Below are 27,985 nucleotides of genomic sequence, written 5' to 3'. Positions count from 1 at the left end.
TATCAAAAACATCTACCTTATACCCAGTCTAAATCTCCCCTCTTTCGGTTAAATTAGATAGATAAAACAGGGCTCAGTACAGCGTGTCAGTTCGGTGGAGCCCGCAGCTCGAGGCGAGGTGCTCGCACCGCCCGGCTCCCAGCACCCGGTACCCGGTACCCGGTACCCGGTACCCGGTGCCCGGTGCTCGGCCGCCCCGCGCTCGGGTAGCGGCTTCGAAAGGCAGCGAGGCTCGCGAGCCCCCTTTAGCCGGTAAGGAACGGCTCGGCGCGGAGCGGCTCGGCTCGGCACGTCCGGCCCGGGATGGCGGAGGGCAGCCCCACCTCCCTCCTGCACCTCTCCATCACCCGCTGGTGAGTGCCGCTCCGTCCCGCAGCTCAGCCCGTGGTTGTGGGGTGGCGGGGGCCAGGACGTGGCTGCACCGGGGGCTGCAGGAGCTCCGGCTGGGAGTAGAAGAGTCGGGGTCTGAACACAATTTAGGAAGGCAAAAGTTCTGCTTAATATAAAGCCTCCATTGTGATGGTGGTGCATGAAACATCCGATGAAAGAGGGTAACGTTCCGTAAATGTCTGTCCTCCGACATCATTTGTACTGCCATAGGGGAGCCTTCATGCTGCAGGACCACCCCAACCAGAGCTGGTCTCTGTGACTGCCTGGCATACAGCTGTGCTGAGAGACTGATGCTTCCTGAGGTTATGTTTCCTTGGGATGAAGGCAGTGGTTGGGTTCCTCTTCAACAAGGTGCTCTGTGGGGTGGAGTAAGGCAGTCACCATCACTTTTATGGGGCTTTGAGAAGGAGAATCACCTGCCAGGTGACAGGGAAAGGGAAATCAGGGCTGCTTTCTTCTTACCCCAAACATAGCTGGGTGCAGCTATCAAGCTAAGCTGAAACATCAACATACTTAGTGAAACTCTAGATATACTATTTCCATTTCAGAAGAACTAAAGGAAAGGAGTTGTGGAGGTCATCTTGAAACATTGAGACGCTGCGTAAAACCGAATCATAAGCAATCCTTGAAAAGATGAGCTGCTGTTTCTTTCATCACAATAGGCTTCTGAATCACCTTTCTGTGTTTCGAGGTTTTTTGAGTGTTTAGCTCCATTGTATGACTGGTGTATTGACGATAGCAAAGCAGACTTAGCTTCAGGAGTGGTTTAATAGCAGACCCGTATGATGTCCCAGCTATCAAAGCTTCATATATAACAGGTGACAGACCCTCTCCCTCTGGAGACAGGGAGGAAGCAAGAGCTGAGCAGACATCACAGAGCCATGGCATGCTGATGCTAACTGGCATCTACTACAGCATATCACTCTGCTGCGGAGATTACCTATCATCTGCTACCATAAGAGCTAGTGCTTTACACAAACACTGGTAGCCTGAAATCAGGATATTAAGAATGTATTGAGTTCAAGTCTGACCTGCTAATCTCACCTGGTAGATATGAAAAGTCTGCGTTCTGAACCAATCTGCTTATTGAAACAAACATAGTGAGGCACTTTATGCTTCTATAACATAGGAGTTACTATTACCTGATCCACTGTAAACTTGACAAGCTATTAAAATTGCAAGTTAACAATCCTTTATTTTTCCCCTAATTCCGATATAAACTGATAGATTTGTTTTGTTTCGTTTTGTTTTAAAGGATAGCTGATAATTTCTGTTTGTGCGAAGGATGCACCATACCCCGCTGGCTGCTATATGAAATGTATATAGAAAACTTCAGTTCAAATGACAACGACAAAGTAAATTCAGCCACCTTTGGAAAGGTACAGAATAGAGAGGATTTGTAAGATTAGAAGCTGAGATCCAAACAGAAAATAAGATACGTTTGTATCAAATGTATGTGCTGTGTACCAAGAAAAATTAAATTATAGAAAAGGGTGCGTAAATGATATATTATTAATAGGGTAATTCAGCCTAAGAGTTTAGAAAAGACTGTGTTTGAAGGCTTCTGTATTGTCCTTACTTCTTCTTTGGCTTATGTGGGAGTTGTATCTGTGTTTTCTGTGGCGGGTGAAGGCTTTTCCAGGGTAAGCAGTGCAAGGTTAAGAAACCAGTCCTGAGAAGCTGATACTTCTGTCCTTAAAAGACCCATTTGGTTGTTACATAATTTGAAACTTCCTTTTTTAACTACACTTAGGGAGATTTTGCTCCAAACACACGCTGAAAATCCTTCACTGAATCTTCCAAGCAAAACAAAAGCAGATGTAAAAAACAATCTCCTTTAAGCAGTTCCACTCTTCCACTAAGTGGATGTTGATACAACCCACAAGGCAATTACCACATAGAAATCCCACATGCGACAAATTCTCATAGCTATTTGGCTTTATTTGACCAATTAAGGAAAACAGAATCATATGTGATTATATTCAAGATTTTTTTTTGTTCAGAACTTCCTATTTTCACAGCTAATAGTTTTCCATTAGTGCCTGTGGTAGGAGCTGTTTTAGCATTTTTAAAGGAAAAAATCAAGAGAAAGTTTTGCCTGGAATCAATTTTGTGCGTGGATAAACTTATTTTAGGAATCATTTATCTCAGTTCAGCTGAACCTGTTTCATTTTGTTTTCTTTTTACTGGGTGATGATCACTCTTACTTCAGGTTTGAGTGACTGATCCCACACAATTGGTTGACCACAGCCTAATGGCTCATCACCCATCAGCCAAGCCATGGGTGGAACTGGTCTGGTTCGGTACAGAGGTCTGCCATGAAGCTCATCGCCTTACCATCACTTAGCAGTCGATGGAGAGAAATAAGTAGTTACATACGGTTCCTCTCACCCTGAATGAGTCATCTCATCAGCTCAGGTGACTCATGCCTGTTTTAGAACTGCCTGTTTTTCTCCATTGACCATGGAGTAAACCAAGAGCAGCTTACACAAGGAGCCACGTAGGTGAGTCCCACCTCAGTATGAGCTGTGGCTGTGCTGCAGGAGACTGAGCTGCAGTTACACTGCTTTAAAATACAGGTGCTCATGTAAGCGGTTACAAGAGGCCGGTGAATAATATGAGCTATTAATAATTTGTCAAGCTGTAGTAACTCGACCGCGCTGTATGTAAGGATTTTTGCAATCAAGCCTTGTGTGAATGAAACTGCAGTTATTTGAGATGGCACTAATTTAATCTGCCTGGTCCCTCTGCTCCAGTATGTCACTGTCTGTAGAGGAGGCCTCAGTTCACAGGATGGCCTTTTGGGACAAGGAGAGTATGTACCACATTGAGAAAGGGAGCAGCTGAGGTGTGTGCATGCAAAAATGTGCAAAAAGCAGAACTATATGAGCACTGTTGTAACATGCAGGTCAGGGGATGCAATCTGACCCTGTGCAGGCCTTTAAGCCAACAAGGTGTATGCTGCACAAAGGGCTGCAGAGAAGGATCACCTGGCTACTGAGCCAGCACTGTGCCCTCATTCCTGTACAGCTCCAGCACCCCTTGTTAGGCTCTGCCTCCACAGGGGAGCTCATGCAGAATAATCGTGGTGAAGTGAGGTATTACCCTGACACTATCATATTATTCTGTAGGGCTTAACCTTGGCAGGTGCTGCCTGACCCCAGTTCACATTACCACAGGGGTGGACTGGAGGTCACTGTGCAGTGTGGGGATGGAACCTCTCAGAAACATCAAGTTAGAGCCCAGCCTGCAAGTGCTTCATGTGCAAGTGAGAGGGTTGTGTAAGTGAACACTGCACAGATGAGGAGGGCTGGACAGGGATGGAGGAGCTCCAGCCCCTCCATAAGCCCCATACAGATGCTTCTTGCAGATCAATTTCCCCTGGCTGTGCTGCACCCAGCCAGCTCTGGGTGGTCTCCTGGGTGTGCTTCAGTGCAGGCAAACCAGGCTGATGTGAAACAAGTCTCACCTGAGGGACGTAATCCATGAAATTACTCTCATTTTGATCCACAAAAGCCTGATTGACTTCAGTTCAGCAGTTACCATTTGAGAGGTACGTAGGGACAGGTATTAGCCAGCAAGCAATGGAAAGGAAAAGAAGTGATCAAGGAGAGAAAACTGTAATGAACGCATCTTTGTGTTTTTGAATGAACTTGCCAAGAATCTCTAATTTTCTGCTTGTTTTTTAGCTTATCCGGTTAGTTTTCCCAGGTCTGGGGACAAGAAGGCTGGGCACCAGAGGCAGTGCCAGGTATAGTGTCTGAATCCTTTGTTTGCAAAACATGGTGAGTGACTGCACTAGTAAAACTGGGGGCAAAAAATGGCAGAATTATCAGCTTCAGCTCTAATATATCTTTTGATCTCTTCCTTCATCTCCCTTCTCTTCCCTTCCTTTTGTCCCTTTAGCAGAAGTATAAGGATTGGTATAGATACACTTTCATTGATTCAGTGTCCAAATATATATTTACACTTTGAATATCCAGACTGGGAGAAACAATGCTTTAAAGGGCACTGAAATGCAGTCATTTTAGAAGCATTTGGAGTGGCTGTAGAACTCTGGCTTTGAATTATAATCTTACTTGATCTGTGATTTTTCTCCACTAGCCTGGACCTGCTGTCTTGATACAGCAGCTTGGAGTGCTTGGCCACAGATGCTCCCAGCATTGGTTGGGATGGTGCGTGCTGCCCTGTAGCCTTGTGCAGTCGTTTCCCACCAGCAGAAGCTCACCCTCTACTGGCTGCTGAAGGCCAGGAACTTCCCCATTCACCCTGTGCCAGATGCTGGTGTACTCCTCCATGACCAGAGCAGAATGTTAACACCAGAATGTGCATAAAACTATAGCAGTTCTTCTAGATTTATTGGTTTTATCTTCCACCTATTGGCCACCCAGTCCCAAACCTATTGTAAACCACTGTGTTGCAAGTGCCCACTGTCCTCCAGCTTCAGTGGGAATGTGGGGTCCTCTGCCTGCTGAGAGTCTGTGACTTCTCTAATTATCCTGTGCAGAGCTGTTGCGCTGTATCTGCTGGCTTATGTTAGTTCACTTCAAAGAAGGTATCATTCAAGGGCAAAAAAAAAAAAAAAGAAACCCCAAACAAGTAAGTAAAGCTTGTTAAGTCATTCTAGAAACACTTGTGTAAATATTTTGTGCCAAGGAAATAAATTTCCGAAAGAATTGATAAAGTAAATGTAGCATTTATCTTTTCACTTTGTCTTTTCTTCTTGTCCAACGATGCTTTCAGTAGAGGAGTATCAATTATTTGCTAACTGTCTCAAAAACCACCTGCTTGTCAGTTCACCTTCTCTTTTAAAACTTATTTTCTAGATATCACTATGATGGAATAGCTATCAAGAAGGACTCTTCCTTTTATGGACGTTATTGCTTTCTTCTGTCTCAAAAAAATTATCGCAGGTTTGTTTTCTGAGTATTTTCTAGATATTGTCTGTACATAGAAGTCTGTTATTTCTCATGGCTGAACATCATCAACAGTATGAGTATTTTCTTCCTCTTACACACACTATAGAAGTGCCGTGACATTAAGCAATACTCCTAACAAGAACATTCAGTTTGGAAAAAGTGCCTTATCTAATCAGATTTCTTTGAATCGGACACTGTAGAAAGGCAGATCATTGCCAGACCGAAGGGAAGAATGAAACACGTTGAGGCTCTAAATGGAAGCTCAGATAAATGACAATTGCTTCTTGACATTGTAGCACTTCTGTTGGTAAGCAGTAGGCTGAAGAGATACGCATTTCAATAGAAGGGACATGGTTTAGTGAGAACAATTGGTGATGGCTGGACTGGATGATCCTGTAGGTCTTTTCCAACCTTGGTGATTCTGTGAGGAGAACACATGCAACGGTGTTAGCTAGTTTTTACTAAAAGATGAGGCATGCTACTTTGAAAATATTGTCTCTGTTTTGTTTTAAAATGTCAGGTTTTAAAGTAACCTCTTGTAAGGGAACAGCAATGAGGTGATACGTAAGACAGGTGTGGAAACTGACTGCGAAAACAGAAAAACAATCTAAAAAAGTGATGAACATAAGGTAGCATAGAAGCTAAGTGAAGACTTGATCTCAGCTCAGTTGTAGGCAGGATGAGGAAGGCCATCGCTAAGGTCATGGCTGAGGTAAATGAGCTACAGACTTGCATTTCTCCTGGGAAGAAGGAAAAAAAAGAAATGTGTATACAAACGAATTCTTTACTTTGGTTTCCATTCTTTTAAATGGGTATGTAATAGCTCTCTATGGCATGAATGTTCTAGGGATACAAGAGAGACTATTAAGCACTCAGATATTCTGGCGATGATGAAAGCTGTTTCACTGTCTGTGGTATTTTATTGTATAGTTAATTGAATACACGCTGCAAGAGAATGGAAAAATTATACCCACGGGTTTGCTGCCTGTCTTTGCTGGTTAGATGGCAGAGCAAAGCTGCAGCAGTCCAAGCAGCCACAGCGGAGCAAGGATAAAGAGTGGAGCAGGGCAAAGGCTCAGGTTCTGCACACAATCAAGTGGCAATCAGTTGTTTTGAGACCAAACAAATTATTCATAAGCAATGTGAGGCTCATTTCACATGAGAACCTTGCTAAAGTGATATCCCTAGCTACCAATGCAAGCTATATTAAATACATATACGTTCAGATAAACATCAGCTTTCTCGCTGCAATACTCTTAGGTAAGTCTGTTAACTATGAAATTATCTTGTGTGACGCTTCCTTTATTTAAGCTGTTGTGTGAAGTCACAGAGCTGCATTTTAGAGCACCTTTCACTCCAGACCCAGCCACGTGCCCCCATCTAGAGCCAACACGTGCACCAGCAGTACCTGGGTGTCACCGCTGCTTCTTGGTGCCTGTTAAAGGACAGCAGAAGGAAACAGAGAGAAGGCAGTAAAAACAAACAAATGAAATGCAGTCAGATGCACGTGGTTATCATAATCCCAGATGACTGCTGCATCTGATGAGGATGCTCTTACAAAGCACCTGTGAGCTGCTCTGTTTTGAAATGTTGAGTATTTCTGAAGATACATATTCTGTTGTGCTGCTGATAATGTGAAAGTAGAGCAGGTAAGCCGAGCTGTGACCAAATGGGTCTCCAAAGGTATTACAGAGATTTAAGAGGGTATGGGATAATTTGAAGTACACTAAGGTGACTTTTAGGAATGGGAGCTTTGAGGATGAGGTCTCCCTACAATGGCAGCTGCTCTGGCAGGTCAAAGTGGTTTGGAATATGGCAGTGCTAAAAAATGCCAAGGAGTTCCAGCTTTATAAGAATAGAATCATATCATAGAATCACCAAGGTTGGAAAAGACCTCTAAGTAAGAGTTACTTCATGATCTAGGAACAGGGGAGGCTTGGGCCTCTTTCTAGCGAAGCAAACCTGTAACTTTTCTGTTACAAATACTAGTGTGTTTCCAGGATATTATCTTTTCTGATCTCAGTGTAATCCGTCAGTCCCATTCACCATTCTCCCTCCATTCATTTTCCCTTCCTCCTTCCCATTCAGCTCAGTCTTTCTGCCATCCCTACAAACAGACCTCCCCTATCAGCTCTCATTCCCCCTCCCCAGCCCCATGGGAGGCAGAGCTGAGCTCATTGCCCTCACCTCCCCACCCACGTTCCACTCTGTGTGCTCTATCTTTGCCCAGGCAGTGCTCTCCAGGGAAGAGTGTTTCTGCGTGGCAGCCAAGCACCCCTGTGGGCACCGGGTGAGTCTGAACCTATTTTGCTAACGATGCTCGTCTCACCTGGCAAAGGTGAAGTAGGGGCAGGTGGAGGGGTAGTGAGAAGGAAGGCTTCAGCCTGCTCCCCAGCAGCCTGCCAAAGGAGAGGTGAGGTGCTGAGGTGTGTTGCCATAGCAGCAGTGGCAGAATGCAGCTGGCTGCCTGCTTGGAAAGAGCAGGAGCTGGAAAATGTTTGTTAATTGTATTCCACAGGCTTTAGGAACCTGCAAGGATGAGACTTTTGACAGCAGTGCATCTGTACTGACCCATTCTTTTGTTTGTGGGGACCAAACACATGCAGCATTAACACTGTGCCAGGTCTTCGGTGGATGTAGTCCTTTGGCTTTCAGCACCAAAATGGGGGTGAAGGAAAAGGGAGGTGGCGTGTGTACCAGCCACCAGCAAGGACAAAACAGTGCAAAAAACTGGCTTCCACCTTCCAAAGAACACAGTCCCCAAGAGCCCAGGAGCTTGAAATGGCTTCACAGACAGGGAGCGCAGGGGTTGGAAGGGACCTCTGGGGATCACCTGGTCCACACCCCTGCTAAAGCAGGTTCCCTAAAGCAGGTTGCACAGAAGAGTCCATGCTTGTTCTGAATGTCTTCAGAGAAGGAGACTCCACAACTTCTCTGGGCAGCCTGTTCCATTGCTCCGTCACCCTCACAGTAAAGCTTTTCCTCGTGTTCAGATGGAACTTGCTCTGTTGAACTTTGTGCCCATTGACCCTTGTGCTGTCACTGGGCACCACCATCCATTTGGCACCTGCCCATTAGATATCTATGAGATATGATAAGATCTCCTCTCAGCCTTCTCTTCTCCAGGCTGAACAGCTCCAAGTCTCTCTTCTTTTCTCTATTCAGGAGATGCGCCAGGTTCCTCATATTCTTTGTAGCTTTCCACTGGACTCTCTACAATAGTTTTCTGTCTTTAATGAACTGGACAGTCCAGAAATGGACACAGCACTCCAGATAATATCTCCCTTGTAGGCCTTTCCTCTGACTCTTATGGAGAGAACCCAATCCTTCCACTGCCATTACCCAGCTCCATGCAGCCCAGACCTTCACTAATGTCAAGGGTTATACCTTCTCTCCTTCCCTGTCCATTGCTCCTGAAGAGCCTGTAGCCATTCATCTCAGCATTCCAGACTTGCGATCCATCCCACCACATCTCACTGAGGCCCAGAATATCCTGGCCCTAAGACTGGACTAAAACTTCTGGTTCACCTTCCTTATTTCCTATGCTCCATGCATTTGTGTTGAGGAACTGAAGTTGGACCAGAAATTGGCTTACTGGCTGGTGTTCCTTCATACTGTTCTTCAAGTGCCCTCCTACTGATATCTGTTCTTCTTGACTCTGGGCAGCTACTGCTGATACTGCCTTCACTGTTCCCCTTTCCCAGCAGCTTTAGGCTTGGCAGGCCTGTAGCCAAAGTTGTTCTCCCCTTCTTTCAACAGATGAACCACAACGCTGTTCACAACAGACAAGGTTTCTCAGGGAGAGTGCCACTGCCTTTCTCTCCTGCAGGATTCACTTCAGCAGCACAGGCGTAGGAGGAGGGAGGAGATGACAAAGCAAGAAAGCAGCCTACTGCTGCCCAGCTCTTGGTTTTCCAACCAAAAGCTGATTGTTGAGCTATTGCAGACCCATGAGAATGCTGAGAGTGTGGAGCATCAAGGAAGACTTTCAAAGTAGGCAAAGGGCAGCCAGGAAAAAGTTGCTGTCTGCACTGATAAAGGGAACAGAAATTGGGGTTACCGTGCAGTCAAAGCTCAAAGACAATTATGATTTCATTATTTCTGTGTCTATGATTTTTATTTTCACTCCAAATGAGTAGCCACTACAAGTTCAAAAGCATGAATATGGTACAAGAAGTTGGAAGAGATTGCGCTGCTAAAGGGCTAATATCTTGCTGTCTGCAGTGAGTAGCTCTGTTTTATCTTGAAATTAGTCTCCAGATTCATTAGAAAATCCTGGGGCCACTGAACGATGGGAAAGGGAGGGATTTCTTTTCTTAAACACTGCCTACATCAGCCTAGTACTCTCAATCCACTTTGAGATCATTTTCTCACTAAACACAGTATAAATTGGTGGGTTTTTTTTAAAGGGCTTTATGTTCTGTATTTTACCACAGTGCAGACGCCTGCAGTTCTGGAGATGCAGCTGGTTACGAGAGCAATAGCAAAAAAAGAGGAACAGTGAGTTTCAGATAGATCAGACTTATAACAAAATGGTTCTCTGTGTGCTTAATTAGAAATTCTGTATCATGTTGTAATGAAATACAATTAACCCATCACATTCCCTGAAGTAACCTTTGTCTGTGTAACCTCATTAAATGCTTACTCCCACTACTCATGATGTGGCTAAGTATTTTTATTGTCTAAATATCAGCTCAAATAATCTTTGTCATGCCAAGTGTTGAAATCATGGCTGACCGCCCAGGTTTCCAACACTGGAATTGTTAGTTGGGCATCACCTTCCTGGTTGGAAGCCCACCACTGCAGGCCCTCTTGCTGTTGTGCCAGTGTCCTTTCAACTCACTGAGACTATATTGGCAAGGGAATTCTATAAAGCACTGTGAGGTGATTAAGAAAAGAGAATGGAAGCCCTGCTCACCAAAGGCTAGGCTGACTGGTGTCAGTTCTCGAATGCAGTAGGGAATTGGCTTGACGCTGTGGTGGTTGGAAGCCAACCCACAAAGCACAAGCAGCGGGATTATAGAGATCACAGCAAGGGAAAAGGAGACTGTGTGTCTTTCTAGTTTTTTTCATGGTGCTCAGAGTGCATGTAACAACAGCTGAAGAAAACCTTGGCAGATAGTTGACAGAGCATTATTTAGAAGATAGCTACCGTCAAAATGAGTGCTACAGAAAATATATGTATAATATACGTGTAGCACGACATATTCACTTGGTTAGAAAATAAATTAATGTACTGTTTGGAATTTGAACTTTCAGTCAACCATGCTTGTTTCCTTCACCCACCTCTACATTTTTCTACAAAAAGAACAAGCATTTCTGTGAATAATTACATCTTATTAAACAATAACAACATACAACTTCAAGAAAGTGCTTAGTAAATTTAGCAGAAGTGATAAGATAACTGTGCTTTTTTGTTTTGTTTTTGTCTTTTTTAATTCTTTAAATTACACTCCAACGCTTTGGAGCAAGGATTTGCACTGTTTTCCATCAATCACTTATCTGAAAACTGAAGAAGACAGACTTGCATACGTTTTGCCTGAATTTGGGCTGGCCTGCCCGTGGGAGCAAGAATTACTGAACAAATACCCCTATGAGATGGTATGTTTAAGTATTCAGTAATCAAGCAGTTTAGCTCTTTGACTACACAATCTGTTTCACACTCTTTTTGCTTACTTTGTCCAGGTTATACAGATTGCAAATGAGTACAATAGCCACTGCCAAGACATTTTACAGGTTGTGAAAATGCAAGAGCTTGACAAGGTATGCCTTTTTCTTCAGTAAACTCCTTGCATGATAGAGAACAAATATGATAATGAAACGGTTTCTTTGTAGCTTATTTGGATGATGGTTTTATTTAAGGTAGACATTAATTTATGAACAAAAAGAGCACTCAATCGAGATACACTGGAATTCTTAATTAATGTGATCAACCCTTCTAAGTCGATCACCTTAGAAGGCCATGGACACATATATTCCATTATATCCACATATCCACAGCACATCTCTTTGTCTCCCTGCTCTTTGTCATGCTTCCTTGCCCGGTTCACCCCAGGATGCTCCCAGTGGTGTCTGAACCTGGCTTAAGTCAGGTGGGGAGCCAACCTCTGTGATCATCTTCCTGCTTACGTGCTAACGTGTATGTTCTTTCACTGAGCCACACATCACATGTCACTAGCATGAAACTGGTGAAATTTCATAAAGGACTTTGTGCAATAGGTGGAAGACTGCATCACATCATTCTGGAAGTCTCTACAGCCTGAAAAAATAGCGTTTATATCCTTGCCAGATATATGCCAGCTGTTCAAGTACTATGACAGATATCTATTCAAGGTACTGTAGACATGTTTGTTGTAATTACTTTATGATTTTTGTCCTAGAAGTTCTACCTGGAGAGAAAGATCAGTTGTTTACTGTGTACTGTACAATGAGATTTTATTTTCAGTGTATATGTATATATAAATTTTGAGCCAGTGAGTTCGGATTTTGAAAGGAGACAGTGGAATTTGAGACTACAGCCATTTGCTTCCGTATCTTCAGTTCACAGAATATGCCAAGTTAAAAGGGATCCATAAGGATCATCAAGTTCAGTTCCTGGCTCTGCATACAACCATGGTTGAAAGTTCTTAATACCAATAGAGGATGATATTATAAAAGTGATCTGGGATTCAAGAATGAGGATATGAATTTGAAGTTCAGCTTGATTGCTGGATTCTAAACTACATGAGGGTTATTTTTCCTTTGGTAACTTTACTGTATTTCTCAGTGACGTTCCATGTAGATGTACACAGTTTTCTGCTCAGAATAATTTACTTCTTATTTATGGCAAGTCATCAGGCATCATCTAGTAATTAATTCAGGAGGCTCTACTTGCTTCTAGGACCTTTTTCCTTCTGCTAATAAATATAGTTTAATTATTGCCTTAAGAGGAGGAAAAAAATGATCTTTTTCGTGACATAAATTGTAATCACAGGTAAAATGTGTTTCATGCTGCTGTAAAAAACCTGTAGTGCAGTGACCATGCAGCTCCATGTATTTACATTGTAGGAAATGGATAATATTCTCCTCGGTGACTTCTTGGAGGAGGTGTCTGTCCACTATCTGAAGTCAATCAGAACATTCAGTAAAAATGTTAAACTCTGGCTGCTTAACGCTTTGGAAGAGCTTCCAATGCCACTCCAAACATCCAAATGTAAAGGTGAGTATGAGGAACAGAGTGATTCTCATAAAACAACTTTTGCTTCAACTGCAGAAAACACTGGGTTACAAGGCTATTAAATTATTTTATAAACATTTTAGCTGACGACCTTGATAGTAGGAAGGACTAGAGTTAGTTGGCACACAGCTAAAAATAAATGGTCTCAATTGATGTGAGAACAAATTTAAGCCCAAATAATTCTGAGTTCCTGGTTAATTAAAGTGTACTCGAATCTTTTTAAAGACCTGTCTTTTGCCACACTCACTTTGGCTGTGTTGATGACTCTGAAAAATAAGCACCCTGCCCTCTGAAGTTTAGGTAGTGTTCTGTCTCTTCTCCTTGCAAGTGGTTTTATGCAGATAAATTAATTAATGACTGTAGGGCACTCCAATATAAAGTACAAAAAAAGAATCCAAAGGCCTGTAGGGAAAATGTGACTGTCATTAGAGCAGGATTAAAAAATCTTGTAATATACAAAGGTGTGTGATCCTAAATATGTACACACATACATACTTTGTTTTATGTATGCAGATATGTTCATAGGTACAAAACGTTCAAGGTCATGTTGGGTGAGGCTTTGGGCAACTTGATCTAGTAGAAGGGGTCATTGCCCACAGCAGTGGGACTAGTTGATCTTCAGGGTCCTTTTCAACCCAAGCCATTCTATGATTCCACAGTTTATATATTACTTAGAATCATGGAGTGGTTTGGGTTGGAAGGAACCTTTAAGATCAGCTAGTTCAGTTATGCTGAATAATTAGGCTAAAGCAAAATGCTGCTCCGTTGCTCCATGAATGAAAACCATTTCTACAGTGAGAAAGATGGGATCCTGCACGGATACAGGTCTGTTAGTGCACATGTGCTCAAGGATGACTTGCAGTCGGTCTCAAACCCGGCAGTCCTTACATTCAAACAATTGACAGAGCAAATTTAGTAATCTGCTTTTAACACACTTCTGTGCATGAAAGTATAATACGTAATTAATCAACTACAACACTTTCGATGCATATCCTAGGCTTCGGGGCTTGTACAAACTTCAGAGAAACAGAGTTTACTTGAAAACCATTGTCTGTCCACAGATTTAAGTTATTTTATACTTGATTTTCAAAATCAGATAGTTATATTTTATTCTTAGAAAGGATACCCTTGGACCACGCTGTTAGTAATTCTAATGCATTATAGACAGGATCAAGTAGAGCAACAGAAATCAGCTTTTATTAACAGTGCTGAAGAACTGTAGATACATAAGTGTGAAAATGCAAACTCTAATCAAAACAGAACATTTAGAATTCATGCTGCCATCAGTCGTGACGGCATCTAAAACCATACTCATAAAATAATGTTGCTCTTGCTTGAGAAGTATCTCATGGAAAACATATTGGAAGCGTTTTTCCTCTGCATCGTGGATTAACATATTTCCAGTGGAGGAAGAACAGTTATCGGTACTGCTTGCAAGCTTTAAACTTGCAAGGTCCTCAGCATAGATAGCAGCTCAGATATCTCTCTGTGCTCTGAGTTAACCTGTCACTCCCACAGGGATCTACTTTACAATTTAAAGAGATCTGTCTTCATCAATATCTTTAAGAATGCAAAATATTAACCATATGAAACACCTGCCTCTTCTTCTTTAACAGAAGTTACAGTGTTTATAAAAAGACTCAGGAGAAAGACAGATCTTTCTAATATGGCCAAGGTATGTTCCAGAATCCATGGAAAAAAAACCAACCCTGAGTATCTCATTCTCTAAAGAAGCCAACAGACAGTAAGGATCATTTATGAGATGCTCCACTGCAGTAGAACAACAGCAGCACAGGTGTTATTATCTGTATACTAACCATGGTCCAAACCATGCTCACCACCCTACTTATTTCTGCCCACAGTAAGTATGCTGAGGGGCCCTCTGGGTTCTGTGAGAGCCTCCAAGATGTGGTTAGTGGTTGCTATCCTGTACTTTCTCAGTGCTGCATTATTATGATGGGCTGTGCCCTTCCTGTAGCTTTTCTTCCATTGCTGTCCTTAAATACTTGCAAAATCACAGCACAAGCAGTACAAGATTCTCCTGGTATAGCCCATCTGGATTAAATGACTTCACTGTATCCCCACGGCAAAGGAGTAAAAGAGGGGAACTATGGCTCCTTGGGTTATATGGCAGCATCACATCTTTCCTTAATAAATGTAGTTTTCCTTTGTGGGGAAGCTTCATCACCAGCAACATACAAAAGTTAAACCTCACACTTGCAAAAAAAAAAGTCATTTTGGGGGTGGTTTTTTTTTTTGTTTTTTTTTTTTTTAATAATAATAATTTAAAAAAGCATAAATGTGCATAGGTGTCCTAACATGAGCAAAGGGTCTACTTCTATCAAATGTCAAGGACTTGTAGTTGCCATTTCCTGAAGCAGCACTTTGGAGATGCTGAACTCTAGGAAAAACTCAGCTTCATAACACTGTATGCTTCTTAACAGTGCTTCTTACACATCAAACCACCCCATCCCACACAGCTGTATGTGCCAGCTGTTCCCAGTCATTTGGACCTGATTGCTGTATTTAGACTTCATGCTGTTGCGCTTGGTCTTGAGTTTTAAACTAGCTGGAGGGAATTCTCCAGCAGCAGCCCTCTGCTTTACATTGACTGCGCACTGTTTAACCTGCACAAAGTGAACATTCTAGAACTGAGAACCTGGCTCAGGTCTACACTTAACATAGAGCACACTCTGAGCCTGGTTCCTCTTCATGCTAACTGGCAGTCTTTGCACAGGTAAATGACATTTGCACCTTCTCCAGAGCCTCTTTAAAAATACAAGCGAAGGGCAAGGGTATTCCAGAGTAACTGGAATTCCTGGTTTTAGCCTTCACAACATCTCGGGGTAGTGAGCCCCCAGGATTTGGTTATTTCTCATGTGAAAAAGTACTTTCTTTTATTAGTTGTGAAATTTGTGCCCTTTTTCATGCAGTTCTTCCTGCAGACCTCTGTCACATTCTTTCTCAGTTATTTCTGTCTCAACCTGAAGTTTCATTCTCTCATATGGGAGTCATTTGGTATTTCTAATCGTCCTTCAAGGTTTTCTCTCCCTTGAAAAGCACTTTGAATTTCAACCAGACAGGTGGTCAAAGCAGGTGACAGTGCTCCTAATGAGAATGGTTATTGAGGGACTGTGCAGCTGCAGCTTCTGAATGGTGTAAACACACTGTGCCTCGTAGAGCACTTTGCAATAATTTAGCCACCTGGTGAGAAAATCTGAACAATTTTGGCAGGGTCAGCATTCAGAAGGAAAAAGTAACTTTCCCATCGTGTGTAGATAAAGCAGGCTGATATTTGCTATTACCTGATGTACGGATATAATTAGAGTATAAGAAGGCGCAAATTCCCTGTGAGAAAGGAATGTGACTATAATGCTCGTCATTTCCAAGGGCTGATTCCTGCCTTTGGTAAGCTGTATTTAAGTGTTGTCAGGGCCAGCTCTTAGTAATTCAGAGTATTATGCTTTGTGAAGTGTAATGGGTAAAGAAAGAAAGCGGCCTAACATACTGGGGTATGGAGCTGTGTTGCCAGCGTTCTCACTGTGTGCTCTTGCTGCGACCAGCAGCTCTTCTTCCAATGCTGGAAACTCCATGTGAAGCAAGAAAAGAAGCTTTGTCTTTAACTTGGCTGAAAAAGACTACTGAGAGTCAGGCTGCTTGTGATATTTGAGTGATACCAACAGAATAGTGGAAAACAAAGGTATTGGGCTGAGGCTTATACTTGCAAGTGGGTGTAGTGTGATAGAAAGTAATGATCTCTACCACACACCCAATGAATGGCTTTTGTTCTAATGTTCACCAATGCTGAAGTTTTCACTGAAGTTTGCAAGTAACTTCAAGAAGAAAATCCTCTGCAGTATCTGTGTATGTAATATTTGTGGGGACAAATATGAAACCAGATTCATTCACAAATGACTCGCAAGCAAAGACATGGGACAAATTCCTTACTCGAACTCCATATTACGTGAACTAACAGAGTATTTCTAGCCTTATTTTTGCCTTCTCAAAGGCCAGGAAAACTCAAGAAAACTCACTTTTGAATGTAATCGGAACATGTATTAAGGACAAGTGGTATTGAGGGAAAGTAGATCCCAATACATCATTTCATTTTTTCAGACAAAGTACCATTATTTGGCATAACTGTACTAACTGCAGGCAAAAACAATTGCCCAGATGCTTCAAGCACCTGTCAGCCTTGTCTTCTCCATCACAGACACTACCACAAAGTCTCATTGAGAATAATATCACCCAGAACAAAACCCACTCAAAGACAGCTTAAGATTCATCTTCTTTGGTGCTTTTATATTTTTTAAATCCCCATTTGGAGTCTAGTGGTAAATTTAAAGCCACACTTCTAACTTAGCACTGAATAAGGGAAGCTGTTTTGGCTGAGTTAAGGGCTCGTGGAAGTGAAAGACGTTAACTGTTTTCTTGATAACTGCAGACAATGAGAATAGTCTTGAACAACTACAGCAAAGTCACCGTTCTGATCTCGGACTTGAATGCTGTCATCAGTCAAGGATTGCTGGATGTGCCTGGAAACCTCTTTCAAAAGAAGTATGGAAATCCAGATGAACTGCGGTACAACATAGAAATCAAATGTAATTTTTTTTTCTATGTTTTTCTATCCATTTAAGCCTCTGCCTGACGTTGTTAAAGCTCTAGCATGTTTATTCATGGCATCTGCCCTACTGGGAATTACAGGCTTTCAGTAACCCTAAGTACTGGAAAAGAGCCAATAAAATTGAGAATGGAGCACGCAGTTATATCCGTTTGATTTTAAAGGTTAAGAATGAAAGGCTTTGATTCTCTCTTAATGCTTCCTATGGCAGCGGGAGTGGGTTTTGTGCTCCCAAATGATACATCTTCCAAAAGAAGGCTGATAAACAGGGACATTCACGTTTTATGATTTGCTTCAATGAAAAAGAATTTCCTAGAATTACGTTTTGCATTTTCCCCTCTTATTAATCACAGTACATGAAATCATCTGCTGTTGGATTTTACATGCCCGTATGCTGAACTGGATGAAGACCTTTCAGCTTCCTCATCTTTTTGCTCTGTTAGGGCCTGCGGAATTGATGCTGCACTGTAAACACTAAAATACAAGGTTTTCATGCAGCCATGACATGATATATTTGCCAGTCTACTGAAAAGCAATGGGAACATAATGGCAAGTTAATTCTAAGCTTAACAGACTGCCATTTAAATCGTTAGCAAGAAACAGGCGAGATGGACCGGCTGTGCTTAGAGCTGATGGAGGAATCCTCAGCTCTTTGTTCCTGGCCCGCCGCAGGCGTGCTCCCTGACAGGGGATGCACCACCACCTGCCTGTGACGGCTTTTGGCAGGAATAATGATTCTCTTTGTTCGTAGAGCCATCAAGAGAACCATCTGAACAACATTCATATGAGCCTTAAAATCAAAAACCATGCACGGGAGTTTTTTATTACATCCATTTCATTCATCATTATCCTTTCATAAGCAGATTTATTGCATTTTCATTTTCCACATCTTTTCCCAATTGCTATTAATAATTAACAAAGTTTATATGTGTATGTTTTCTGACAATAAGTCCTGTTAGCTAGAAGGGTGTAGATTCAGAGAGATGCAGTCATGATGCAGCTTGTAGCACATAGTGGTAGCTTCTAATCTTTTGGGGAAATGTCTGCACTGCTTTCTGGCATTGCTTTATATATTTCCATAGAATACTACGGGATATCTGTAGATTTTGTTATTGTTTCAAAACAGTTCCCTCCTCCACAATGGATTTTTCTTTCTCAACCATATAGAAGCTAAGATAAGAAAGTTGGTATTGCATATAATAATATTCCAGCTTGCACTTGTGCACAGTTTACCCTTTCCACTTTGGCCATGATAATTAGATTAGTGCAGGCATGGTAGCAATGGCTATGGGGCTGGATGACCTGCATATCAGGGTCCTAAGGGAAATGGCTGATGTGGTTGTTGAGCTGCTCTGCATTGTATTTGAAAAGTCGTGGCTGACAGGTGAATTCCCTGGTGACTGGAAAAAGGGAAACCTCACTCCCACTTGTAAGAAAGGGAGGAAGGATGACCTAGGGAACTAAGGGCCAGTGGAGCCTCACTTCTGTACCTGGGAAGATGATGGAACAGATCTATGGCTCTCCGTCCACGTGGAGGCCAGTAATGTGTGGTGTCCCCCAGGGGTCCATCTTGGGACCAATACTCTTTGACATCTTTATCAGTGACATAGACAGTGGGATTGAGTGCACCCTCAGCAAATTTGCTGATGGCACCAAGCTAAGTGGTGCAGTTGATACAGCAGAGGAAGGGATGCCATCCAGAGGGACTTTGATAAACTTGAAAGGTGGGCCCCAGTGAGCCTAATTATGTTATGTAGCCCTGCTGAGAAGGACTTAGGGGTCCTGGTAGATTGAAAACTGAACATGAGCCAGCAGCATGCAGTTGCAGTCTGGAAAACCAACTGTATCATGGGCTGCATCAGAAGAGGGGTGATTGATCCCCCTCTACTCTGCCTTCATGAGGCTCTTCAGGAGTATTGTGTCAAGTTCTGGACCCTCAACACAGGAAAGATGCCAGATCTTTGGAGAGAGTCCAGAGGGGGGCCACAAAGATGATCAGATGGCTTGAGCACCTCTCCTGTGAAGACAGGTTGAAGGAGATTGTCTTGTTCAGTCTAGAGAAGAGAAGGATTTGGGGACACCCCATTACAGCCTTCCAGAATTTAAAGGGAGATTATAAACATGAGGGAAATCAACTTTTTACATGGATAGATAGTGATGGGACAAGGGGAAAAACTAAAGGAGGTAAGATTTGGGTTACATATCAGGGGAAGTTTTTCACTTGAGAGGGTGGTGAGGTGCTGGAACATTTTGCCTTGAGAGGCTGTGGTTGCCCCATCCCTGGGGTGTCCAAGGTGGATGAGGCCCTGAGCAGCCTTATCTACTTGATCTGGCATTGAGCAACAGGGGGGGTTGGAACTTGATCATTCTTGAAGTCCCTTCCAATACAAGCCATTCTCTGATACTATGATTCTATGGTTCTATGACATAAGCTTGAATTCTGACCAGTTTCTAAGAAATTGCACAGTTACACTAATCAAAATGCTATAAACAGAGGTCTTAATATATTTAAAGCCAAATATAAAAGAAATTAAAAACATCTAGAAATGGCAGCAAGCCAACCGCTTGATCTCCCTTCTTTATTTCACAGGTTTAAATGACCTATTATCTTCGCTGGCACAGTCTACAGATATTCGAGTTCTCCTAAGCTGTGTATCTTCAAATCTTCAGGCTTTTGTCATTCAGGTACAAGATGAATTTAACAATGTCAGAAAAAGAAGAGTGATGGCGGCATTTATCCCTCCGCAGCCTGTCAAAAGTTTGCAGGAGCTACATTGTATACTAGCAACATGACCAGACTGCAGATTTGCATAAATACAATTTATGCATGCTGCACAAAAAGAGAGAATTAATTGGCATACAAAACTTCCATCTGTGCAAGCAACTACAAATGTATTTCTATGCATATATCCGCTTTGGTGATTTCAGTATCTGGTCTCATTTTGTAGACGCAGTCTGTAACACTGCCTTGTAAATCAAGATCTATAAGAAAAATGTCTGTATAAATAAAGAGAACACTTAATGACTCCTGGAATTGCTGATTTATGAAACTGTTCATTTTCAGCAGGTTGTAGGAGAGTGATAAATGCTAGTACAATGGTTCTAGCTCTCATGAAAGATTCAAGTACCATCATCTTTGTGTATAGATCTCTCATGAGGTTACCAGTTCTTGCAACGCTTGTGCATCAGTGATCCAGAACTAGTGGTAGTTTGATAGTAGAGACAGACTTGGAGACATTCAGAACTTGGCTGGAAAAGACCTGAAATAAGATGACGTATACAAAGATCCATTTCAACTTAAGTTATTTTAACTTAATTTTCCATCTTTGTATGCAGTCTGCACAGGGAAATAGTCCACAACACAGTAAGGGACTCTTTTAACCAGCTTCATCATAATGCATTTATTTTTTATTTTTTACTTTTTCTCTCTATTTGCAGCCAAGCAGGAATAAACAGGAGTTTAGAAAACTGGCTGCTGATTTCCAGTTGAGATGGAACTTCCTACTATGCGCAGTAAGCAAGGCGATGACACTCAACTATGCAGACAGTTTTGGTAAGTGAGAGCCTTGTGCCTGTCATCTGATGTGACCTCAGATGGCTGAGGGACCAGATCGTTTCAACAGATGTGCAGTCAAGCTATGATCCAAATGAACATCACCTCTCTAGGATGAGCATAAGGGAGGAAGGGAGAAAGATGCAGCTGGAGATGGCAGAGGGGCAGGGCTCCCTGTTTTGGTAGGGGCTATCATTTGACGTAAAATGGATAACAGCATCCTTAGATGCAAACCCCTCTTCACCTCCGTTGCAGGAACTCCATCAGGAAGGGGTGATGGAGAGCTGGGGCACCAGCATCGCTAACCATAATAATTCCATATATCTCAAGCGGTAGCTTTCAGAATCCTATATTTTTTCTGTATAATACAGTAACAGCAGATCCAGATACTAGCCAAATGTGCAGCTAGTTCTTCCTAGAGAAGGTATAGGCTCCTTCCCTTTGCTTATGCCTTACACTGACACGTTAGGCTGACTGAAAACTAGACACTCTTTCAGCTGGATGAGTTTTGTCCCCGTTGTAGTGCTCAGAGCTGTCTAGCACCAAATCACACACACACTAATGCAAAGCAGAAGTGAGGGGCCTTTGCAGTCACATTTATTGGAAGTGCCTTGAAGTGGTACAGCTGTGTCTTGAATCAACTGTTCCTCTTCTATACTGCATCAATCCTAACTTCCTTTCTCTTTGTTTGTAAGACCTTTCAGAGGCTATATGTCTTTTATTTATTCTGGAGCAACGCACTCTCTCCTCTGGATAGCATCTCAGCCCAGACTGCATGAACTACCTTTCAGACTTTCAAAGAAGCACCTTCATAATTTTTCCTGTTCTGTCAGCGAGAGCTTCACACCAACAGCCAAAAAAACCCCTCATTATCTTCTTAGACATTCCCCTTCAAAGCTTAAGGCTTTGTGTTTCCTACAAAGACATAACAAAGGGCTATGCTAAGGTTGCTGCCTTTTATGTTCTTCAGTATTCTTTCCCTATTACTGGCTGTGCTTGTGTATGTACATGCACAGCACTTTTCTGCATCTAGCTGCTACCTTTTGCCTCATAATTAGATTACGAACTCCCTGGAGAAGGACTGAAGGTTTGCTCTCTGACTACATGGGACACAGCACAGTCAGGTCCCTTGTCCATGAGTGTCTGCATCAGAGTAATAGTAAAAATCAGTCTTCTACCTCTGCAGAAGTGTTCTGCACAAAACTCCCCAAAGTTAGATGCAATATTTTGTGCATGGAGTGAAAATTGTGAACAGATTCCAAGAACAGCACTGGAAGCTCAATGTTGATTGAAATTGCTAATGAAGATGAAATCCTCTCCCCTCTTCGTACCTCACAAAGAGTTTAATGTATTGCCTCCCTGTTCTCTAGTAGTTAATGGCTGGGGACGTAATTAATACCATCTGATGTAAAGCATCCTATCCCCCTGCTGAGCCTGCCTCAAACTAGTTACAAACACTGTTTTCATCTCACATAAGACAGTCTTATTACTGCACTTCATTAACACTGAGATTTAATTTATTTTCACATATGACAGAGCCTTTAAAATGCCTTTTAATCTTTCTCTGTGATGTCCCAATTAAACTGGTCATTATTATCTTCTTACCTAAAACCATTGGTTCCTTTAGACATTGCGTCATATGATGTAACAGTGTCCCGTCTTTCCCAGGTCTCTACTCCCACATTTCTACTTGAAGCCTTAGTGAACAACTCTGCACTCAGGCCATTGCTTTTTGTAAATGTCTTAAATCTCATCATTTCGTACAGAAATTGTGGGGATCCTGCAAGTCAGAATATGCTGCACCCACCGAGGACACACACTTACTTAGGTAAAATGTAGAATTTGGGGTAAATGTGTGTCATGTTAATACAGCATGCATCCTCACAACAGAAGTCACATACCAAAAAGCAGATCCAAACTCACTTCTGTCTAGGGCTCTTGCTTGAAACTTAGCACTACTGACACACAGAACACATGCTTCTGAGCTCGGGATTGTCTTTTGCCTTATTCCAACCCAACCTCCTCATGGGTGATGTTCAAGTGCAATGGAAGGAACCTGCAGTAAGTCTCCTGTAAGGCTGAAAGAAGCATCACAGCAGTCAGGATTAATGGGACTTCATGGCATTAAGGGACATGGTTTACTGATGGGACTCTGCAGGTCAGGTTGATAGTTGGTTTTATGATCTTGAAGGTCTTTTCCAACCCAGACGATTCCATAATTCTATGCTAAAGCTCTTCCATTACCACCTCCTTTCCAGCACATGTGCCTCTACTTACCTCATACACAAAACCTTACATCAGCTTAGTATCTTCTCTGAGGCATTCAGGGGAGCATTGCCAAGCCATGGTGGCTGGACAGTCACCTACAGACACTTAAGCACTTCCAGCCACAGATACAAGTCAAAATCCAGTGGCCTCCATGAGTCCTTCTTTCGGCTTTTGGCAACTGTAACTTGGTATCTTGGCATACCCAGCTGCAAGGTAGGCCATTTAATGTCATAAGTATTGAATAAACTGAAATCTGTATGAGGGTTAGCTTGGGGAGAAACTGAATAATTTATCTGTGTTAGGAGGGAATGGGGACAATGCATGCTAGTTAATAAGCTCTACAAGAGCAATGAATCTGGGGGATGAAGTTGAGTAGAAAAGTGAATAAACACAAACATATTCTTCTCTGTTGGTAAAATTAGGGATTTTTTTTTTTTATTTTCTTCAAATCTAGGATCCTGGCATTTGTTTAATTTGCTACTCTTGGATTACGTTGCTCACGTCTTCCAGTCCTATATAGAGGAGGGAGAGGAGGGAGAAGAAAGTTTTTGTGTCACACAGCAAAGCGACCAGCCTGTTCTGTGGGTTTATGAGCCCAGCTACTTTGGGGGCTACTTTGCAGAGGAGGAACCTCCAGCTGAAGCTTCTCAGTCAACTCTCATAAGTTTGATGCTGAACCAGAGTGACATCAGATTAAGCAACGTATATTCAGAGTTCTGAGCTGTCTGGGGGAGAAAGCCACAGAAATCAAGGTAAGATAAAATATTAGCTCTGAAGAAAGCTCGAAAGAAAGAAAGAAAGAAAGAAAGAAAGAAAGAAAGAAAGAAAGAAAGAAAGAAAGAAAGAAAGAAAGAAAGAAAGAAAGAAAGAAAGAAAGAAAGAAAGCATTAAGTTGTGGAAACTGGGAGAGGTGTAGACTTTGTAGTTTTGCAATGTGTGTGAAGTAGCACTAATGAAATCTAGGCTTGCATGGAGTTATGTCCAATGTCATCCGCACTACAAGCCAAAAGCCATCCTCCCACAATCCTTGTTGAGGGATTATAACCTTCACATTGCCTATCTCCCACTCGCCACAGTTCCCTCATTCTTCCTTCATTTTCTAGAAGACTTTCATCTTTTTGTTAGGTTCTCTGAGCATCACCTAAGCAAGAGCAGCCTTGTTCTGCTGGGTTTGGCACAGCTCAAGGGTTAGCAGGCCAAATGGTATTTACTGATCAGAAGAGAAAGCACATAGCATAGCCTTCTCTCATTGCTGGGAGCACTGAGAAACTCTCTTTCCTCCATCCAGCTACTACTTTTATCAAGAGATACTGCAGTGCAAAATGCTTTAGATCTTTCTGCCGTGCCAGACTTTCTTGCAGTCAGTCCCCTGGTTCCAATTAGCAGCATAAGGGATGACATACAGGTAGAAAACAAAATGTCTGAGTCTTCTTAGGACACAAAGCTAAATCTTAGGACATATCAGAATGCAGATCAAGCCTTTGCGGTTAATACAAGTGATATATACATCACTGTTTTCAGATTTCTGTGTAGTAAGAGCACTTAAGACTCAGAGAACAATGTGTTTACTAGAACACGGAGAAGAGCAAATGTTAATGGCACCAAGACTAATGAGGAAATAACATTTTCGAGGTGATCTTGCTGTTGTTATTTTACAGCTTATCCTGCATCTCCCAGGATGTAGTCAGCTTCCATAAACTAGGACCAGGACTGGAAACTGACTGTTTTAAATAGCATCTTTATTAGTTATAAAGACTCTTGGAAGGCTTTTAAATATAAGATACACTACAACCAGTTCAGTAATGAAAATCAGAGGGAGAAAGACACAAGGGAGACACACAAGAATGATTTACATATGTCATGGGCATGCTGGATAGATATTTTCACTGTTGGAATGCAGCATAATGAGCTGTCCTCCCATGCCACCTTAACTTCAAAAACAAACTGAGCTGGATGCAGAGTATGACCAAGGAATCCCTCAACCACTGATGGTCAGAAATTAGGAGATAACTAGTAGAGAACTAACTCAATATCTGCCCAGCTTCCTATGCTCTTTCACCGTTCTGCCCTTAGGGGCTTTTGTGTGACCTCTAGGACATATGCAGTGCTTTTATTTGACAACAGGTAAAGATTTGACTGGGTTTTGCTTTGTATAAGTGACATGCCTATAAATAAATGTGAAATAAATAAATGTGACCTCAAGAATAGAGCAAGGCTGGTTAGATTGTGGGATGAGTAGTGCCAAAGCAGGAGCAAATGACTGTAAAACCCAAAATGGGGAGTAATGTGACTTGTCAAGGTATCAGGGAGGGAAAGTAAAAGTGAAGGATGGAGAAAGCATAGGAAGAGCTTGGAGAGGAAAATCTTGCCAACTAAAGGACCTGAAGCCCTTGGTTTCACCAGTCCATGTGCAAGATGCTGATAGTGGAATGAAAAACAGAACCCAGTAAGAGCCTGTTAATGCTGTGCCTCAAGTGTCTGCAGATAGTGAGGGAGATGAAAAACTGAAACCTGCAGCTCAGAAGGGTTTCAGGAGCTGTGATAGGGTGGGCGAGTATTTCTGGCACTGATGTCCTTCGAATGGGTGGTAGCTCCCACATCAGCCATTACAGGCTCTCTCTCCATGGGTGTCATACTAACTCCATGGACTGATGAAAAATGCAGTTCCACAAGCATCTCCACCACCCACCACTTTGCTCATATTACCATCTCTGTAGACCCCTGATCTAGATATCCTGGAGATTCCCACTGCAAAGGAGTTTGTCTTCTGTGACTTTGGATCACCTTGCCATTCTCCCAGGCAGCCATCTGTCCCTGCTCCTACTAATCCCCCTTCAGCCAGAACCTGTGTATAAACCCTCAGCAGCTCAAACAGCACCCAGCAGCCAAGATGCTGTCTCCTAAATGGTATTTCAGCTGCATGACTTACTGCTCTGTGTTTCAAGGGTGTGTTTTGGATTTTTTCCCTTTAAATCCTTCACCTCACACAGCCTCTGCAGAACTCTTGGGCCTGGTGTCTCTCCGTAGCTCCCATCCTCCACTTCATCCTCTGCCAACAGCACCAACCTCCGTATCTTTTTCATCTTGTCCCACGGAGCATTTCTGTGCCTGTTATGCTCAGGGAAAAATCTGTTCATCGCACCTCCACCCGCATCTCATTGAAATTAGTGCTAAAAACTCAGTTCTGCTGTGAAACCCTGGAAAAATGAGAGGGAGGACTGGGAACAGAAATCAGAAGAGAATCTCCCAAGCTTGCCCTTGCATCATCATCAGCAATATGTGCCTGTGTCTTAGCAGATCTCTTCATGATCTTTTGGTTGCCACCTTTATTTTTCCTTTTCCTTCCCCATCTGTTTTTGATTCCCCCACCTCTCCTTCATGCTGAATATAAATTAAACTCCTCAGCAGAGACACCATGTTTTTCCACGTATTTTGAGCAATGCAGCATATACATATTGTGTAATTTGAAGCAAGAATACTGTTGAAAATCTTGAGAATGGAAAATATATTGCGAGCTGGTGTCATCTCCCAAGGAAAATATTCTTGTATTAAAAAACCAAATAGGGAGGGGAATGAGACAACACAAGATTTAAACAAACTGGCCTGATGGACAGCATTGCAGATTGAACTCCATCCAGCCAAGTGCAAGTAGTTTGAACTAATAACTGTTGGAACAAACAAAGATGCTCTGAGTGAACGTCAATATGTAGCAGGGCAACTCAGAGAACACTGGACTGATCTTCACTCCTTATCACGGAGCTTCCAGTCGCTTTCTCTCAGCAAGAGTAGCAATTTTTCATCTTGAAAATCCTATTTTGTGTTTCCTCTCTTTGTTCGCTTGTTACCAAATTAAAATCCTATTAAATTGCACACCTGCAGTGGGTTTATCTGCAGAGCGCTGCGCTGTGGCTTTTAATCCAATTCCACGCCTCTGTACCACACAATATACTGCAAATCAGAGCAAAGAGGATGAGGGAACACTGCTCATAGCTCTACTGGCAAAAAAAGGAAAGCAAATACTTTGGTTTGTTAAAAAGGGGGGGAAAATAAGGAAATAGTTAACTGCTTTACTTAAATGAATAGTGAATGCTCATCTGAATAGTCTGTGTAATACAGGGTATAGAAATCAAGTAAAACAATTGACTAAAATGATGAAAAATAAGAGCAAAGTGTTGACCATGCTTAAATTCATTGGCAAAATTTCCACTGATATTAAGAAAGACGAGATTTCAGAATGGAAAAGCAGCCCCTGGGAGGGAGGAGACAGGACTGGGATCATTTGTTTTGGGAAAGAATAGTTGATAGTAGTCACATGAAGTGTGAGAGCCAACAAGTTGCTGTGTCCTACCATTACACCTCTGCCGTCCTACGAGGAGGCCCAGTGAGGATATCCTCCTGTTGGGTTGACTGATGTAAAGTAGTTTGGGTATCTGCACAAAAACCGATAGCAAACAGCCAAAGTCAATCAATCAATCAAACAATCAATAAAGCAGAATATTGGGCAGGAAAGTAGACAGAAGACTTTCTTGTTTAACAAAGTTGATTTAACAAAGACTATGAAGTTGTTTAACATGATGATTTACATGATTTACAGTTCCTCCAATCAAAATACTTACACGTTTCTTTCCTAACTCCCAGCTCGCCCGGGTCATTTGGAAGACAAAACAGCCAAAACTTCCATTCAGTTGCATCTTGTGGTCAGAAGAAAAGCGTTTCTTACTCAAAGAGATGGACAGAATTTTTCTTTTCATTTTTGCCTCCCGTTCCCAGTTAATTTTCAGAGAAAATCAGCCTGACTTCCAGAAATACTTTTTAAGCGTAGGCCATCCTTACTTTCTAAGACAACTTCAAGAAATAATACTTTCATTCTCTTCAATTCAAGACCTTTCTCTGTAAATACTAACTGCCAAACTGTGCTAGTGAGACAGCTATTGCAAGCTGTCACGTGTTTTGGTTATTAGTCTTAAATTAAATAAATCTTCAGAATGAAAAAGTGAAATACGGGTTTATTGTTATTA

At 42.2% G+C, this 27,985-nt stretch overlaps 1 protein-coding gene across 1 annotated transcript; it reads left to right on the top strand.

Moving 5' to 3' along the window:
• The first annotated feature begins 266 nt into the window (after window positions 1-266).
• RFX8 (regulatory factor X8) lies at window positions 267-27,966 on the top strand. Its single transcript, XM_085533594.1, has 16 exons — window positions 267-353; window positions 1,646-1,769; window positions 4,080-4,141; window positions 5,217-5,303; window positions 7,540-7,599; window positions 9,746-9,809; window positions 10,782-10,910; window positions 10,995-11,072; window positions 11,529-11,642; window positions 12,357-12,507; window positions 14,142-14,200; window positions 16,970-17,126; window positions 19,737-19,831; window positions 20,585-20,699; window positions 23,422-23,719; window positions 27,606-27,966. Exons 1-15 carry the CDS (start codon window positions 304-306, stop codon window positions 23,685-23,687), a joined length of 1,611 nt encoding a protein of 536 aa, XP_085389720.1. The 5' UTR covers window positions 267-303; the 3' UTR covers window positions 23,688-23,719; window positions 27,606-27,966.
• Window positions 27,967-27,985: the final 19 nt, after the last annotated feature.

The sequence above is a fragment of the Coturnix japonica genome, chromosome 1, assembly GCF_054131305.1.
Source record: "Coturnix japonica strain WE chromosome 1, WE-NBRP24, whole genome shotgun sequence".
Lineage (NCBI taxonomy): Eukaryota > Metazoa > Chordata > Aves > Galliformes > Phasianidae > Coturnix > Coturnix japonica.
This window is presented reverse-complemented; position numbering and strand designations above follow the sequence as displayed.

Bases quoted from the DNA above. Each gene is read 5' to 3' on its own strand.
- RFX8 (XM_085533594.1), top strand. From the start codon at position 304: ATGGCGGAGGGCAGCCCCACCTCCCTCCTGCACCTCTCCATCACCCGC. The intron at 5,304-7,539 runs GTTTGTTTTCTG...ATCTTTGCCCAG, and splicing joins TCTCAAAAAAATTATCGCAG to GCAGTGCTCTCCAGGGAAGA. The intron at 9,810-10,781 runs GTGAGTTTCAGA...CTTTGGAGCAAG, and splicing joins ATAGCAAAAAAAGAGGAACA to GATTTGCACTGTTTTCCATC.